Source organism: Polypterus senegalus, chromosome 16 (genome assembly GCF_016835505.1).
Source record: "Polypterus senegalus isolate Bchr_013 chromosome 16, ASM1683550v1, whole genome shotgun sequence".
Taxonomy (NCBI): Eukaryota; Metazoa; Chordata; class Cladistia; order Polypteriformes; family Polypteridae; genus Polypterus; species Polypterus senegalus.
Genome location: NC_053169.1, coordinates 94,707,073 through 94,724,796, shown reverse-complemented (window position 1 = coordinate 94,724,796; position 17,724 = coordinate 94,707,073). Strand labels below are relative to the sequence as shown.

Here is a 17,724-nt window from a genome sequence, read left to right as displayed (position 1 = left end):
AGTTGCCACGGATCTTAGTCGACATACCAAACTTCCTCAGCCTCCTTAGAAAGTCCAGCCACCATGGAGCCCTCTTGATCAGCTGTGTGGTGTTAAGAGTCCAAGTGAGGTTCTCACTATCGTAGATGCCCAGGTATTTAAAGCTGCTCACCCACTCCACTTCAACCACCCTCGGATGAACAGTGGCCGGTGACGTCTCCTCTCCTTCCTCATGTCCACTATCATCTCCTTTGTCTTGTCTGTGTTGAGGGTGAGGTTGTTGTCCTCACACCATGACACCAGACTGGCCACCTCCCTCCTGTTGGCCGTCTCATCCCCACCAGTGATGCGTCCAATCACTGCGGTGTCATCTGCGAACTTTAGGATGATGTTATCTTTGTGGGTGGCGACACAGTCCTGGGTGAACAGGGTGTAGAGGACGGGGCTGAGGACGCATCCCTGTGGGGTGCCTGTGTTTGTGATAATGATGGCTGAAATCCTATTACCAATCCTGACAGACTGGAGCCTGCCAGTCAGAAAGTCTAGGAGCCAGTCACAGAGGGTGGGTGGGGTGCAGACTAAGTGCAGACAGTTTATGGGTGATTTTATGGGGGATAACCGTGTTAAAGGTGGAGCTGTAGTCAACAAAGAACATCCTGATGTGGGAGTCTTTGTTCTTCAGATGGGAAAGGGAATAATGTAGTGCTGCCGCGATGGCATCTGAGGTGGACCTGTTGGGCCGGTAGGCATACTGCAGGGGGTCCAGAGTGTCTGGTATACTGCTCTGAATGTGGGCCAGCACCACTCTCTCAAAACACATCATGATGATTGGAGTGAGTGCTACCGGCCTGTAATCATTCAGGCAGGTGGGTGGGCTTTTTTAGCAAGGGGGGTGATGATCATAGTCTCGAAGCAGGACAGTTGAAGATGGAGGAGAGAACATCAGCCAGCTCGTTGGCACATGCTCTGACAGCCCGCCCAGGGATGTTGTCTGGTCCTGCTGCTTTACGGGGGTTGATCTTCCTTAGTGCTTTGTGTACCTGACCTGTAGAGGGGGTGGTCTTTCAGGTGTGTGTGCCCCCACTCTGTGTTGTTGCTGGACTTCTCAAAGCGGGTGTAGAAAATGTTGAGATCATCCGGCAGACTGTCTGTGGAGCTGATTGTGCTGGTGGTGGTCCTGTAGTCTGTGATGTGCTGTTGGCCCTGCCGCATACTTCCAAATTTACACAAACTTCCCTAATTTACAAAACACTGCATGCGCACGTTCACCTTTATAAATCACAGTGAGGAAATCCTTCTTCCAACCACCTAACACTAATTGTCCACATAAAGTCGATGAACCACCTCTAATGAATATCGATAAGTGTAAACTCGCACATTAAAGCTATTTCGATTTCTCAAGGACAAAAACAATAAAAGCAGATTGAAAAGACGAAAACAAATTTCATTGAGTGAGAGATGGACGTCCTGGGCAGAGAGGTCAAAGCGAGGCTCCAATTACACTGGAAAAGCCACGATTTAGCTTTTAACACGTTTGGGTGTAGTTTATGGATTTTGGACTGCTTATCTTTAAATCTTCCTTAAATACGTTGTGACGCATGTGAGACAGTGGGCCACCTTCCAAGTTCACGTAAAGCAGAGTGAAAAGACAGAAAAAAAAATGTCACTGAGTGTGAGGTGGACATCCTGGCTGTAGAGGTCGAGGCGAGGTTACACTGTTACACAAGTACACTGGGCAACCATGATTCTGCTTTTAACATGTTTGGGTGTATCTTATGGATTTAGACATTTTAGACTGCTGATCCCAAAAATTACCTTTACATTTTCTAGTAATATGCTGTCATGCATGCACGCTAGATGGTCACCAAGTAGTACCACCCCCAGGATGAGAGGGGGCGCTGTCACTAACAATCCTGTCACCTTTTTTCAAGGGCACTGAAGTAAAGGAGGCCCCACTTCCTCTGCCCTGTATAAAGGCAGAATGCTTCTGGAAATTTGGTGTATCGTTTTGATGGTGGCCAAGGTTGATTAGGCTCACAGGATACTCATTGTTGAGGATCCGAGTGGCAGGACTAGGCCAAGGGGCTGCATACGTAACACCTGGCTCTGGCTGATAGATGGTCATTTCTGGAGGGTGAGACTGAACTGCATGTCTGCCTGAGGGGATTCCACCTGGGATCCTGAGCTGTTTTGTCGTGCGGTCGGTGCGGCAAGCATACTCCCCGACCTGACCCAACTGACCGAAGACAGACCCTGATAACTAGTCGCTCCAGAGAGGAACACTGTATCTTCCAAACAGTGCACTGAAATCAATATTTTTTGTTAATTTTCTCATCTTAAACAGGGTTTTTCCCGGATGGCACCCGAAGCGTTTAGCTCTGCCCTGCCTCTTCGTACAGTGTCTAAAATGTCTGGTTCCTCTACCAATAGACATAGGTTTAGATTTTTTAGAAATAAAATTTGTTATCTCCCTGAAACTACCTTGTGTTTACTGACGCTAACAATTGCAGAGGGGTTAGCGGGTTTTCCTGCCTGAGCCAAGTCTTGGAGATGTCCTTGTTGTCAGCCTTTTCAGTGGTGGAAAACTGGGAGCAGACCGTGAGCTGTGGCATGCAGCCTGCCATTGCTAAGCAATCCTGGGGTGAGTGTTAGTAGCTCTACTGCGCTGTCATGGTCTCTGCACCCTATGATGTTCTTCAGGGAGCAAACAGGACACCCAGTGAGCATTTATCTCTCTCTCCCTCTCTCTCTTTATATTGTACCGATCTGACAAATCACCATGAGGCAGTGTGTCCCACAATCCATAGCAAAAGGAGCAGTTCAGAGGGCCGTGGTGTGGGGTGGGCACAGAGGAGTGCCATCTGCCACCCTTAATTAAAGCCGGAACAGGGATGATGGGGGCTGGAATTGGAAAGGAAATTCGGGACTCCAGAAAGGAAGGACTTGCTCGTTTGCGCATGTGGTTGGATTTCGGACAACAGTTTTTCGTGAGTCTGCCGCACGGGACTTAGAGGCTGCGACACGTGAGGGTCCAGTGGACTGTCATACCTTTAAAACTGGAGGATGGAGGAGGAGTGCACTCCGGAAAGAGTAAAACCCACAAAGCAAAGGAGTCTCCTGGTGCCGAAACAACAGGAGAATTGTAAATAGTTGTTGTTTTTCTTTATTGTTCTCCACAGACGTACGCAGACTACGAAATTCTTAACTGCACCCCGATTCAGGACTAACATGGCCACATATCCGGGTTACTCATGGAGAAATCTACGTACACTAACCCAATTTTTCAGTAACCAATATCCCGGTTTCTCAAACCAGAATAAGGGCATACATGGCATTTTTAAAAAATGTGTTTCTGTGAATAAAATCACATGTAAACACACTCAGTCGGTGCATTTACATGCATACACATAATCAAGTTAATGTGAATAACCCGGTTTAGGCAGAAACCTGGTTTCTTAATAATCCACGTTTACACGTGCAAGTAATCGTCTGGAATTCTCCTTTGGCAAACGCTCCAATGTCATTAAACTGTGTAAATCTCTCTATAATAATAAAAAAAATCCTGGGACGAGACAAGACTTTTTCAGAGAGATACTTTGACGTCCCTCGAGACGAATCTTTGTGCCAATAGATTTAAACAGACCCGGGGCCGGAAATAAAAGACAAAGAGCAGAAGACAAAAGTAGAACATCGTAAAGAATTCAAAAACGTTGCCGCGATACACATGCAGAGCAGGTTAGAGGTAACGGAAGTATGAAAATTCGAAAGTCTCAAAAAAATGAGAGTAAAGATTGCATTAGGGCAAACAAATGGAAATTATTACGAAATAACGGAACAACAAAAGCGATCAAATATATTATTCGCATTTAAACTTTAAGTTGCAGACTTGTAGATCATGTAATTCGTGTTGTCATCAGGGAAAAGTAGTGTTTCTTCCCAATGAACAGGAGTATCCATGAGAATTAAAAGATTTGTTGTTTGGTGAAAGTGAAATCCACATACGCGAGTGGCTGGTGTGTAGCGCAGGCCGGGTGGGTTGGCGAGCGAAGTGAGCAGAGAGCGAAGCCCCTAGTAAGAGTTAAACGTCATCATCAGCCACAGTGAATCAGAAAATCAGCATGACGCCTGTGCTGATGGTCTTATGTTTTATAAATACGTTTAGTTAATTTGACGCTTTATTTATTGGTTCCTGTTACCGGATTGCACACTGCAGACTCTTTTCTGCTTGGCTGTGTGATTGAGCCCTGCAAAGGACCGGGATGCAGATACGTGTTACACTCAGTGTTGCTGGGATAATAAAATCGCAGATGGTTTTACTTTCGTAAGAGAAGTATCGTGTTAGGTTACTCTTTACGTTAAAAGGTAATCGGACTATGTAATACAAGTTACTTTTTAACATGTTACCATACTGCTTTGAGTTTTGCACGCTACGTTCAGCTCATCCACATAAATTTAGTAATTTCTGAAATATCGAGACCGATTATTTCAGCCAGGAGAAGGAATATTGCAATTGTTCGAACATTTGCCTCCGGGAATATATTTTCTGGGCACTTCTGAAAGCAAATGCAGAGTACAGTGGACATGAACAGACTACAACATCCTTGACAGTAACCTGGTTAAGGGTTTACACAGCCACGTAATCGAATTATTCCTGGAGAAATCTACCTCTGTTAATCGAGTTTCTCAGGGCCTAGTAACCAGATTTCTCTAATCTGAATAAGGGTTTTGGAAAACCAGGTTTCTGTGAATAACCGGATTATTAAAGCGCATGTAAATGCACTCATTGTGTTTGAGTGAATCCTGCAGTGGACTGGCTTCCTATCCAGGGTCGTTTCCTCCTTCACACCTAATGCTATAAATGCAGGTTCCAAAAGTACTGATGAACAGGAAAGAGGGAGGCATTCACGGCAAAGCAGTAAATCTTCTGTTATCCTAAACTGAATTTAATGTAGTGGTGTCATGCATGTGTGCGTGAGGATCACCTTCCTGGCTCTACCGGGGTAAGCGATGCCACTCAGGCGTGAAGAGGGGGCACTCACGCTAACATTCTCTCCTTTTCCACACATGGCTTCGAGGACCCGTTCAATGAGGACGGAAAACCCAGGCCACAGCTCCCAGAGTTGGCCTTTCTCCTTCCGGTCTTGTCTCTCTAAAACCGGACGGTCCGAGTGGATGGTGTCTGACTTTGGACCCTATAATTCGACATGGATGGAGTATCTTAGAAGTTCCTTGGAGATGCTACTTCATTGGGCTGCATAGCCATCTACTTCAATTTGTTATTCATTTCAGTTATTAAACAGGGGTCAGCCGGCTGGTGCCCCAACATTTTGAGGTGACTCTACTCTTCTCTCTCGGACACATAGGCCTTTCTTTATAAGCACTCTGACTTAGAGTTTTCACTAGCAGAACGAGGCAAGCTGAGCCTTTTCCTCTTGTGTACCCATCTTCAGTTTCACAAGGCTTTCTCACAAGACCTCATTTTCAATAAAACACGACATATTAGGCACTTTCCACAATCAAAAGGTCACCTTGTTTTGCTAGTCCTTTCCCCCCACTGTGCCTTGCCCGCCGGAATACTAGAAAGAAAGAGCACCAATAAAGGCATTCTAGTTGGAAAATGTTTTGTGCCTGCAGACATTTGCGATACTTCTCAGCAAAAAAAACCAAAAAAAAACAAAGAGTGACTTGTTTACTGATACCGGTGTGCGTAACAGCAGTGGGGGGGGGGCTCTGTTTTCATGATTCGTAACCCTGTTCTCCTAGTTCTGCCATCAGAAGCATCTCCTTATTCAACACTGTAAAGCATTTGAATTTCCAGCCTCTGTAAATGATTCCACAGATTGGGGGCTGGGAATGAGTCAGCTTCCTGAACGACAACACCCACTTTCTAAAAATCGCAACCTTCTTCTTGTAATGGAGATCACCCAGCAGACAAATTCCTGGCCTTTTGTTTTCTACATTTTGACTAACACTTTGTGATTGTGATTACCATCTACAGTTGGTAAGAATAACTGGCGAGGGTGCTAATCGGGAGAATTTAACTACAACCCCAAATCAGAAAAAGTTGGGATGGTATGGAAAAATGCAAAAAAATGCAAAAAAAAAATAAAAATAAAATAAATAAAATAAAAATCAGTGATTCTTGAATTTACTTTGACTTTTATTTTGTTGTAGTGAGTATGGACCCAAGATATGTCGTATTTTGTCTGATCAGCTTCATTTCATTCGTTAATTTAGTGTAGTAGGCAGGACAAGATAGATAGATAGAGAGATAATGAAAGACAAGATATAATTAATAAACAGAGGAACGGCACTATAAAAATAGAGCAAATTAATACATAATAGACATATCATAGGCATGGTAGATAGATAGATAGATAGATAGATAGATAGATAGATAGATAGATAGATAGATAGATAGATAGATAATGAAAGACAAGATATAATTAATAAATAGAGGAAAGGCAGTATAAAATTAATACAAATTAATACATAATAAAAATATCAGAGGTATGATAGATAGATAGATAGATAGATAGATAGATAGATAGATAGATAGATAGATAGATAGATAGAAAAGGCACAATATAAAAGACAGATAGATATTAATTTTAGTGTAGTAGGCAGGATAGATAGATAGATAGATAGATAGATAGATAGATAGATAGCAAAGTTGGCAGGATTAGATAGATAGATGGATAATGAAAGACAAGATATAATTAAGAAATAGAGGAAACGCACTATAAAATAATACAAATTAATACATAATGGACATATCACAGGTATGATAGATAGATGGATAGTTAGATATGAAAGACACTATATAATAGATTTCAATTTAGTGTAGTAGACAGGACAAGATAGATAGATAGATAGATAATGAAAGACAAGATATAATTAATAAATAGAGGAAAGGCACTATAAAATGAAAACAAATGAATACATAATATGCATATAACAGGCATGATAGATAGATTTAAAAAAAATGACCTCATGTTTTAATGGAGGAGGAACATGACAAGGTTTGTGATAAAACAGAGCCCAGTGATGACCAACGCTGGACAACAGTAAATAAAACCAGCATCAAGATCCGTCTCTCATCAATGGCTGATCTCACCATATGGCCAAGCTTTGTCAAACCTTTGTCAAGCACTACAATACGGAGATACATTCATAAACACCACTTAAAATTTCACTGTGCCAAAATGAAAGCCTTGTGTTAACCATGAGAAGAAGCGGCGTTGACTTTTCTGGGCTCAGAGGTATCAGGGACGGATCATCACACAGTGGGAACAAACGTGTGTATTGTGGTCAGACAAATCGGTGTTCCAGATCCGGAATACTTTGTCTGGACCAACAACGATAAGGACCATCCAAACTGTTACAAGCAACAAGTCCAAAAGAGTGCAGGGTCTGTCATGGTGTGGGGATGTGTCAACACCCCTGGCCAAGATAATTTCTACTTCTGTGATGGCAGCATTGATGCAGAGAAACGCACTGAGATTTTAGAGCAACATGTGCTACCTTCAAGATGACATCTTTTCCAGGGCCGTCCACGCATTTTCCAACAAGACAATGCAAAGCCACATTCCGCACACAGGGTCGCCACCGCCATTAAGACAAATTAGGCGTCTGCCGAGGGCGCAGATCATAACAGGAGGAAAACCCAGCACACAAGTTAGCTACCAAATAGTCTGTTGGCGCATTAATAAGCTTGGCCTTATTGGCGCAAAATTACCTAGCACACATTACAAAGGAATGGCTATGGAAGAAGAGGATCCAGGTACTGGACTGGCCTGCCTGCAGTCCTCACGTGTCCCTAATAGAGAATGTGCTGAGAAGTTTGAAACATAAAAAGGCGACGAAGACAACCCTGTACTGTACACAGCTTAAGATGGGTTTGCAGGAAGAATGGGACAAAATAACACCTGAAAACACTTCATCGCTTGGTGCTGTCAGTGCCAAAACGTCTTTGAAGTGCTGTGAGAGGGAATGGCGACACGACAAAGTGCGTACTTGATTACCAGACCAACGTTTTTCGGAATGTGTTGCAGGCCTGAAATGAAGTGATGGTGTAGTCAAAAGCACACTGAGTATAAAACTGGCACGGAGGTGAGAGAATAATGACAGAATTATAGAAGCAGCCTTTGAAGGAGCATGAAGAGACATTACTAATGGTGTAGGAGGCACGCCGAGAGTCACCTTCAAGGACGGTAAGTAGAAAACCAGACAGGAGGCAAGAAAGGTGCCTCGAAAATAATTCCAGAGTCTGAGAAGCTGACTTTATGGGAATGCACTCAAGAGAGGGGCACCGGTGGAGAGATGTTTGTAAAAGAGTAGGAGGCATGCTGAGAGTCACCTCCAAAGATGGAAACTAGGAAACTAGAAAACTGGACAGGAGGCAAGAAAGGTACAGTAAAAATAATGACCCAGTCTAAGACGCAGGCTTCACGGGAAGGTTCTTGGTAGCCAAGGCCCCGGTGAAGAGACATTACTAAAGGAGTAGGAGGCATGCCGAGAGTCACCTTCGAAGACGGTAAGTAGAAAACCGGACAGGAATGCCCTCAATGGAGGCAGCACCAGTGAAAAGACGTTAGTAGAGGCATAGGAGGTACACTGAGAGAGTCACCTTAAAACTGGATAGGAGGCAAGAAAAGTGCCTCGAAAATAATGACCCAGTCTAAGAAGCAGGCTTCACGGGAAGGTTCTTGGTAGCCAAGGCCCCGGTGAAGAGACATTACTAAAGGAGTAGGAGGCATGCCGAGAGTCACCTTCAAAGATGGAAAATATAAAACTGGACAGGAGGTGAGAAAGGCATCTCGAAAATAATGACAGAGACTGAGAAGTGGGCTTTATAGAAACGAGCCTGAGAGGACACTGGTGAAGAGATGTTAGTAAAGGTGCACACCGAGAGTCACCTTCAAAGACGGTAAGTAAAAAAACGGACAGGAACACACTCAACCGAGGCAGCACTAATGAAAAGATGTTAGTAGAGGAATAGGAGGCACAATGAGAGTCCTTCAAAGATGGAAACTATAAAACCAGACAGAAGGCAAGAAAGGTCCTGTGAAAATAATGACCAAGAAGGCAAGAAAGGTCCTGTGAAAATAATGACCAAGTCTGAGAAGTAAGGCTTTATGGGAAGGTTCTCAAGAGAGAGGGCATTGGTGAAGACATGTGAGTAAAGGAGTAGTAGGCATGCTGAGAGTCAACTTCAAAGAGGGAAACTATAAAACTAGACAGGAGGCAAAAAAGTTCCTTGAAAATAATTACAGAGTCTGAGAAATAGGCTTTATGAGAATGCACTCGAGACAGGGACACCAGTGGAGAGATGTTAGTAAAGGAGTAGGAGGAATTCTGAGAGTCATCTTCAAAGATGGAAAGTATAAAACAGGACAACAGGTGAGAAAGGAATTTCGAAAAAAATGACAGAGACTGAGAAGTGGGCTTTATGGGAACAAGAGAGGGGGCACTGGTGAAGAGATGTGAGTAAAGGTGCAGTAGAAAGCCGGGCAGGAACACATTCATTGGAGACAGCGCCAATGAAGACATTATATTAGTAGAGGCATAGAATGCACACTGAGAGAGTCCTTCAAAGATGGAATCTATAAAACTGGACAGGAGGCAAGAAAAGTGCCTCGAAAATAATAACAGAGTCTGAGAAGTCAGCTTTACGGGAATGCACTCGAGAAAGGGGCACTGGTGGAGAGATGTTAGTAAAAGAGTAGGATGCACGCTGACAGTCACCTTCAAAGATGGAAAGTATAAAACTGGACAGGAGGTGAGAAAAGAACCCCAGAAATAATGATGGAATATGAGAACTGGAATGAGCTTCAGAGAGGGGGCGCTGGTGAAGAGATGTGAGTAAAGGTGCACGCCAAGAGTCACCTTCAAAGATGGCAAGTATAAAACTGGACATAAAGACATTCAACAGAGGCAGCACTAATGAAGACATGTTAGTAGAGGCATAGGAGGCACACTGAGAGAGTCACCTTCAAAGATGGGAACTATAAAACTGCACAGAGGGCAAGAAAGGTACCTTGAAAATAATGGCTAAGTCTGAGAAGCAGGCTTTAGGGGACGGTTCTCAAGGGAGAGGGAATCGGTAAAGGGATGTTAGTAAAGGAGTAGGAGGCACGCTGAGAGTCACCTTCAAAGATGGAAAGTATAAAACTGGACAGGAGGCAAGAAAACTGCCTCAAAAAAAAAAATACAGAGTCTGAGAAACCAGCTTTACAGGAATACACTCGAGAGAGGGGGCACCGGTGGAGAGATGTTAGTAAAGGAGTAGGAGAAACGCTGACAGTCACCTTCAAAGATGGAAAGTATAAAACTGGACAGATGGTGAGAAAGGAACCCCGAAAAATAATGATGGAATCTGAGATGCAGGCTTTATGGGAACGAGAGAAGGGGCGCTGATGAAGAGATGTGAGTAAAGGTGCACGTCGAGAGTCACCTTCAAAGACAGTATGTATAAAATCGGACAGGAACACATTGAACAGAGGCAGCATCAGTGAAAAGACAGTGGAGGAATGGGAGGTACACTGAGAGAGTCGCCTTCAAAGATGGAAACTATAAAGCCAGACAGGAGGCAAGAAAAGTGTCTCAAAAATAATTAAGAGTCTGGGAAGCCAGCTTTACAGGAATGCACTCGAGAAAGGGGCACTGGTGGAGAGATGTTAGTAAAGGAGTAGGAGGCACGCTGACAGTCACCTTCAAAGATGGAAAGTATAAAACTAGACAGAAGGAACCCGGAAATAATGATGGAATCTGAGAACTGGAACGAGCTTCAGAGATGGGGCGCTGGTGAAGAGATGTGAGTAAAGGTGCACGCCAAGAGTCACCTTCAAAGACGTCAAGTAGAAAACCGGACAGGAACGCACTTGAGAGGGGCAGCGCCAATGAAGAGACATTCAGACACACATGAATATGGAGGAAAGGAGCTGATGGTACACATAGGACAAGAGATTCGCAAATATTTTGAAATGACCCCATCGCCGGTCTTCAACGGGTAGCGTGGGTAGACAGGAAACAAAACAAGAGAGTCGGTGTTGTATGCAGCTGAGCAGAATTATGAGACTATAGCAAGAACAGAAACCTGGCTAAATCACAGAGATGGGGGCGAGTGTAACATAGATGGCTCTCCATTTTTTAGGAAGATTTAAATAAAAGAGGGGGGTTTGGCATTCAAATAAAGTTTAGATGCACTTCTTCTTCAATTGAATGGGGTGCCACATCTTAGTGAGGACGTCAGGATTCGAGGAAGCTTTAGGGATGAAAGCCTTACTTTAGGAGGGCGCTATAAGCGCCCAGTATGGACAGTAACTGTATGTGCATCTCATTAATGAGGCTAAGTTCAGAGGGGGATTTTAAAGTCATGGGGGACTTTAACTATCCAAACATTAACTGAGCTGACCTGACAAGTAGAGGAGTAGAAGAGCAGGTGTTTGCAGACATAATCAGTGACCAATTTGTTTTAACGCATTATGTTAAAGTACCAACATGGGGGGACGCGGTCGGGAATTAGTCGCTTGTTATAACTGATATAGAATCCAAATGTGTGGAGGCGAGCGACCACTAGGGTCAAGCAACCATAACATAATGCAATCCGCAGTTTTCTGGCCGAACGACGATGCAAAAACTGAAACGTTTAGGTTTATCTTTAGGAGGGCAAATTTTGAGCTGATGTGGCAAAATCTAAAAGTGACAAGCTGGCATTGACTCTCCTGCAACGGTTTAGAGAATAAAAGTTTACAGAGTCATTATTGTGACGTGTACAGAGTTCATACGTGACAGTCAAGGAGCAGTGCAGCGGGTTTAAGACTTGTTTTACATATCATGTAGGTCAAGTTGACAACAACATTTGGAAGCAGCAAAAAAATAAAGAAAACTCCACAGTTAGTAAATACGAAGATCAAACCTGTTACTCCAGAATGGACTGGCATGAAGTCACGCCAAGCGGCATCCCACTACATTAGAAACTCGGCGATGTCCTCTCTCCACAACAACATGAGGCCACCGCTACCAACTACATCACGTAATTCACATTTTTGGTATTATTTTTTATTAAAATGTCCAAACTTTTAAAAACTTTTTGCTTCTTGCAATTAATTCATTCATTTTGGAGTAACAGGTTGGCACCGCAGTGGTTCTTTAAAGTTTTACACAGCGGCGTTTTGAAAAGAAGGGAAAACCACTGAGCTCAGCCCCGGGTTTTTAATTTCATTGCATTCCGCTATTTATGTCAGCGACTGTCGGTTGCTTTCGTTTCTCAGATCACTGCTAAGATCTGTGGAAAGGAGAATGTTGGTTAGGCCCACGCTAGTCCTGCCCGCCATTAGCAAACATCCACAGCTTGGAGAGATTGCTACTTTAATTAGAAAACACCACTTCTTAGTTCATTAGTAACAATACATTCTTAAAAAACAAAGAGGCCAGAGTGGCTCTTCAAAGCAACGCCATAAAGGAACCATTTGTGTTTCCAAAACGAACCATCCACATGTAGGTAGGTCCCAAAAAGACACTTCATTTATTTAGACCCCTAACTGGCCATGAAAAGACAACAAGAGAGCTGTGAGATTTCAATGGCTTCACAATTTTAAGAGGACATTTACTACCTACAAAGATGGACCATTTTAATAAGATATAAGGTTTTCTTGATCTGTTAGCATTTTCTTAAAGCTTAAAGAACCAGCTTCATATGCAAAGAAAATTCACAGAAAGTAATGGACCTTTGTCTAAGAATAACTCTACGAGAAACAACACAGCCAGGTGAAGTGCCATTAATGAAACAGTATTGGATTTTTATTAGATAGATAAATGAAAAGCACTATAAAATAGATAGACAGACAGACAGACCCATGTAATTAATGTAAGATAATACAAATGAATACATAATAGACATAAGCTAGATAGACAGATAGCATGTTTGACAGGATTAGACATAGATAGATAGAAATGAAAGACACCATATAATAGAAAGATAGATAGATAAGAAAGGCACTATATAATAGATAGATGTGAAAGACAGAATATAATCAATAGAGGAAAAGCACTATAAAATACAAATTAATATAAAAGAGACATAGATAGATGTGAAAGGCACTATATATATATATATATATATATGATAGCATATAATTAATAGAATGGCACCATAAAATAATACAAATTAATATAAAATAGACATATGATAGATATGAAAAAGACACTATAAAATTAATAGATAGATAGATAGATAGATAGATAGATAGATAGATAGATATGAAAGACACTATATAATAGAGGAAAGGCAATATAAAATTAATACAAATTAATACAAAATTGACATATCACAGGCATGATAGATAGATAGCGTAGTTGGTAGGATTACATCATAGATGATAGATAGATAATGAAAGGCACTATATAATAGATAGATAAAAATAAGTGAATCTCATGTTTTAAAGGAAGAGGAAGATAACAGGGTTTGTGATAAAACAGAGCCCAATGACGATCAACAGTAAATGAACCCAAGAAGTTCCATGAAAAACTCTTCCGTTACTCGTGTTGCCTACGCCAGGCCTCAAGTCATCCAGGTGTGTTTTTTCTAAAATATAGTTAAATAACTCTGGAAAATGAAAGGAGTTGCACTTTTGAAATTGAACACCTCCTCTCCCCCTCATTCATTGCTCAAGTGTCCTGTTTTTCAACTCCAAAGTGAACAGTGTGAAGGATCTTTCTGTTTGTGCGTGATTTTCATTTTCCGGAGGTATTTGCTTACCAGTATTGTACCAGAAGCACATGCCTTTCGCACGTTGTAAGCCTTCAACTGGATGAGCTGCCATGTGAATTATTAGACATGAGATAACGTGACATTTTTTTCATATTGACAGTCAGTGTGGTGCATCGTTTGAGGCTATGAACTTCAAAAGCTTAAGGCTGTGGGTTCAAACCCCGCTAGTGTCACTGTGTCACCCTGAGCAAGTCACTTCACCTGCTTGGACTCCCACTGGAAAAACAAACAGAAATGCCACCAATTGCATCTCGCTAAGTAAGTGATAATGTTTGCTGACGGTCACCCTTGGGTGCCATTCTGTCACACACTTTGTTACGTCCTTTCCAGTCACCGGGGGGGTAAACAACATAAAGAAGTTGTGTTCCTTTAAGGCCACCACTCCCTTAAGCTTCTGCTTTGTTTTCTGGGTCGAATTTCTGTGCACTCCTTCTGTACTTGCACTTTAGTGGAGCGCTTGTCACAGTGGCGCCCTCGGTGAAGGGCGCTATATAAAAACTGCACACAAATTGAACAGGTCATTCATGGGACGGAGCAAAACAGACAGCCTTTAGAATGAAGCAGCACAGCCGTCGGTAAAGAAATGGCCACACCTCTACCATATACAGTTTATAGCTTTTATTTATGTTTTGCAAATTAAAATATAATAAATTAACATTTTCTTCTAAAAAATTGTACAAAAATACTGTCAAACTTTCCTAGAAAGCCTCAACACAGTAGTATTGCCATGTATTGCGTAAACTATAATCAGCACAGTGGTTAAAAACTTTTGAAAACTGAAGAAGGCAGGAAGAAATAAAAAAGAAAAGTGAAATGTTTGCCACTCACTTAGCAACATTCCACGCCATTTTTATTGTCAATACATAAAAGTGAAGGTTGGGTTTGAAGACAGCTCAAGCACCCCCACCATCATCATCATCACCACCAACATGGGGGTCTGCTTAAACACGTGTTAAAGCCTAAAACAGGAACAAAAACGATCTCTACACATATATTGATATATGCATACAAGGAGATGGCTACCCTTGGGGTATGGCTTTCACTGCTGGTTCCTAAACTTGATAGGGAATTAAATAAAAAAAATAAAAAAAAAACCGAAGAAGAAGATGGCACCTGGAATAAAACAAGAGGTGAGAAATTAGGGAAATGCATCTCACTGTACCTGGTGGCTATCTCACTTGGCCATTAGACAGACAATTTAACAGCACAAATCTCCGATAGCTACTGGATATCATTTACAAGAAGTGACTGGCTAAACAATTACAAGAGTTATTTCCCTAAAAAGCATCATCATCATCATCATCATCAGGCCACCTGCATCATTTTTTTTTTGTCGTTATCTTATTATTAACACCTTTATTACAAATGCATCCACTCTGAAAATAAAAAATATAGATTCATCTGACTCAAACATTGCAATGTCTCATTAAAACAGTATATTTATTACGTTGAAAGGCAAAACGATGTACCAGTGGCCGTCTCCTGTCGAACCCCCCCCCCTCTTTTTTTGTCTTAATTTGTCAATTGCACACATGATGCATGCAGAAAGCTGGCATCCCTGGCAGTAACTGACTGATGAGTCACGGGTTAAACACATCTTCATTACAGAAAAGAAGAAGTAGTAGTTGAAGAAGAAGAACGGGAATAATCCTAACCTCTAAATTTTAGAGGTGCGCTGAATAAATAAAGAGGAATCAGAAGACTTTTCTCTCTCTCTTTTTTGTTGTTTTTTTTTTTTCGTTTTTAAATCCAAGGCGGTGTCATTCGATACACAGGATTTCATGTTGTGAAAGGAGATACTGAAACTGTAAAGGAATGTGCGTCTCTTTTGTTGTCAGGAGCCTCTCGTATAAAAGAACACACCACGGAGTCCATTCTCGGCCGATTAGCAGCTCACTCTGCTGGGCTGCTGTTTGCAAACGAAGTCTGTCATGAAATCAAACTCGTTCTGTCCGAGCCACAGTTCGGGGAGCTCCTTAATCCGGTCCAGTCCCATCTCGATCACCAACGACATCAAGACTTCTTCGTCTATAAAATCCGTGTCTATGACGTTGGGGGGCAGCATTGCTGCAGGCACATGGTGCGCCGGGGAAGGCAGGCTGGAGGCGCCGCTGTGCTTTGGGTTGCAGTCTCTGTAAGCTTGCGGCGTCCCGTTCATCTGATGGCTCGCGGGGTGCAAATCCGGCATGTAGTGATGGTGCGCGGGGTGCTGCATGTGGGTGTAGTACTGGGTGTTGAGCTTCTGCAGCTGCATGCTGGCCGCCAGCTGGCCCTGGCTGTTTACGGCGGGCCCCACGTACTGCGAACTGTACCTTGCGTTGGGGGGCACGTTGCCGGGGTGTCCCCCGTTCATATTCACCCCGCCGGGTCCCAGTCCGTGCCGAATGCCGCCGTTCGAGTTCATATTGGCCCCTCCGTAGTGCAAATGCTCTCCCATTAACCCGTTGTAGGCGTGCTGCTGCTGCTGCTGTTGCTGCTGCTGCGAAAGGTGAGGATTCGTGAACTGCCCCATCGCCATCCTGTGGGCTGGGTGGTGGTGCTGGAGCCCGTTGACCGAATCGGGGAAGCGCCCGTGGTTCGTTGCCATCATGCGGTCTGCCATCCCCCTCCCCTACCTACATGGCAAAAACACACACAAAAGGAAAAAAAAAACAGCAACAATGTTAAAGGGAAACATCTTGCGGCAGCATGGCACACATGAACACGCACCATGACCCCCGCCCCCATACACGTCACTCTCTCTCATAACACTGTCAAGACACACACATATACAACACGCAGGCAACCCCACCCGGGACGATGCAAATTCAATTACATCAGTAGTGATGGCACTAGTATGGTGCGCCTCATGCTTTGCACGCGCTAGTGCTCGCGGGCATGGCCGCGACCTTCTGCACCCGTGCAGCAGCACCAACCAACTTGGAAGATGGCACTCGAAAGTGGTCTGCGATTCAACTTTGCAGCGCATATCCAGCTCAACTCCCAATGATAATAATAATAATACAAATAATAACAAGATCAATATAGAAACTTAGCGCAGTGCACGGTTGCTGCCTGATAAAAATTCACTTTGTGCCTTTCCCTGTACAGCGCGCTCTCTTGTTATAGCCAGCATTGTGGAGGATAATAAAAGAACGGAGACTTACTTGCCTATCTGACCTCCTAAGGGCTTCACTACAATCAGCACAACGAAGGCGTTAAAGTGCAACGATCCAAAAGTCGACAGACACCGATGATACAAAAGAAAACTGTATTCCAGATCGCAAGAAGAACGAGGGGGGATGTATAGCCGGAGCAGCAGTAGCAGCTGCAGGAAAAAAAGAAAGAAAGAAACTCCACTCTGACGCCCTCCTTTTCTTCTCGGTTTCTCCTCGTTGAATGATTCGTCGCTCTCTTGTAATTCTTCTCCTTCTCCTTCTTCTTAACCGCAACACTTACAACCTCTTTCCTGGCCAACAAATAAAAAAAAAGTGTTCAGTGCCCCTTTGGCCACTGCTGATATAGGATAGTGGGGGGGAGGAGCTTAAGAGAAACCTTGAAACAGAGGACAGAAGACAAAACGCGGAGTCGGGATCGCGCGCGCAGTGGAACTGATCGTCTGTCGCATCTGCAGATCAGCTGCCCTACTTGCATTTTAGATCGATCACCGGCGTGATATCGAGCGCACCTTTATCACGGGGTGTGGAATTGGGGAGGGGGTGCGTGATTTTTTTGTTTATTTTAATATGTAAAAACCCATTGTTAAAAGGGGGTTGGGGTCGGATAGGGTAACGGGGGTGGGCGCATTCCGTCACCGCAAAAGGCTGAAATATTCTTTTTAAAACTTGTTTCCATTTGTTGTATGCTATTCGTGAACAATCCTTCAGTTTCTGCCGATACCGTCCCGTTCGGTGCAATCATTTCACCGTGAAGATTCGTTAAGATGTGAAACGCGGTTCATAATCTAAGAAAAAAACAAAACTATATTTTTC

The 17,724-nt window shown here is 43.2% G+C and overlaps 1 protein-coding gene across 2 annotated transcripts; it reads right to left on the bottom strand.

Annotated features, from left to right (window-relative positions):
- Positions 1–15,469: 15,469 nt before the first annotated feature.
- Positions 15,470–17,234, bottom strand: cited2 (Cbp/p300-interacting transactivator, with Glu/Asp-rich carboxy-terminal domain, 2). 2 transcript variants are annotated; one of them, XM_039738165.1, is made up of 2 exons: positions 16,904–17,234; positions 15,470–16,368 (listed from the first exon to the last, which is right to left on the bottom strand). In XM_039738165.1, the coding sequence occupies exon 2, from the start codon at positions 16,353–16,355 to the stop codon at positions 15,639–15,641; it is 717 nt and encodes a 238-aa protein (XP_039594099.1). In that variant the 5' UTR covers positions 16,356–16,368; positions 16,904–17,234; the 3' UTR covers positions 15,470–15,638. The 2 variants fall into 2 exon arrangements, with proteins under 2 accessions (XP_039594099.1, XP_039594098.1); XM_039738164.1 differs by having other exon boundaries at positions 16,900–17,233.
- Positions 17,235–17,724: the final 490 nt, after the last annotated feature.

What these genes read in the sequence shown, in the direction of transcription:
- cited2 (XM_039738165.1), bottom strand. Translation starts at nt 16,355, where the DNA reads ATGGCAGACCGCATGATGGCAACGAACCACGGGCGCTTCCCCGATTCG.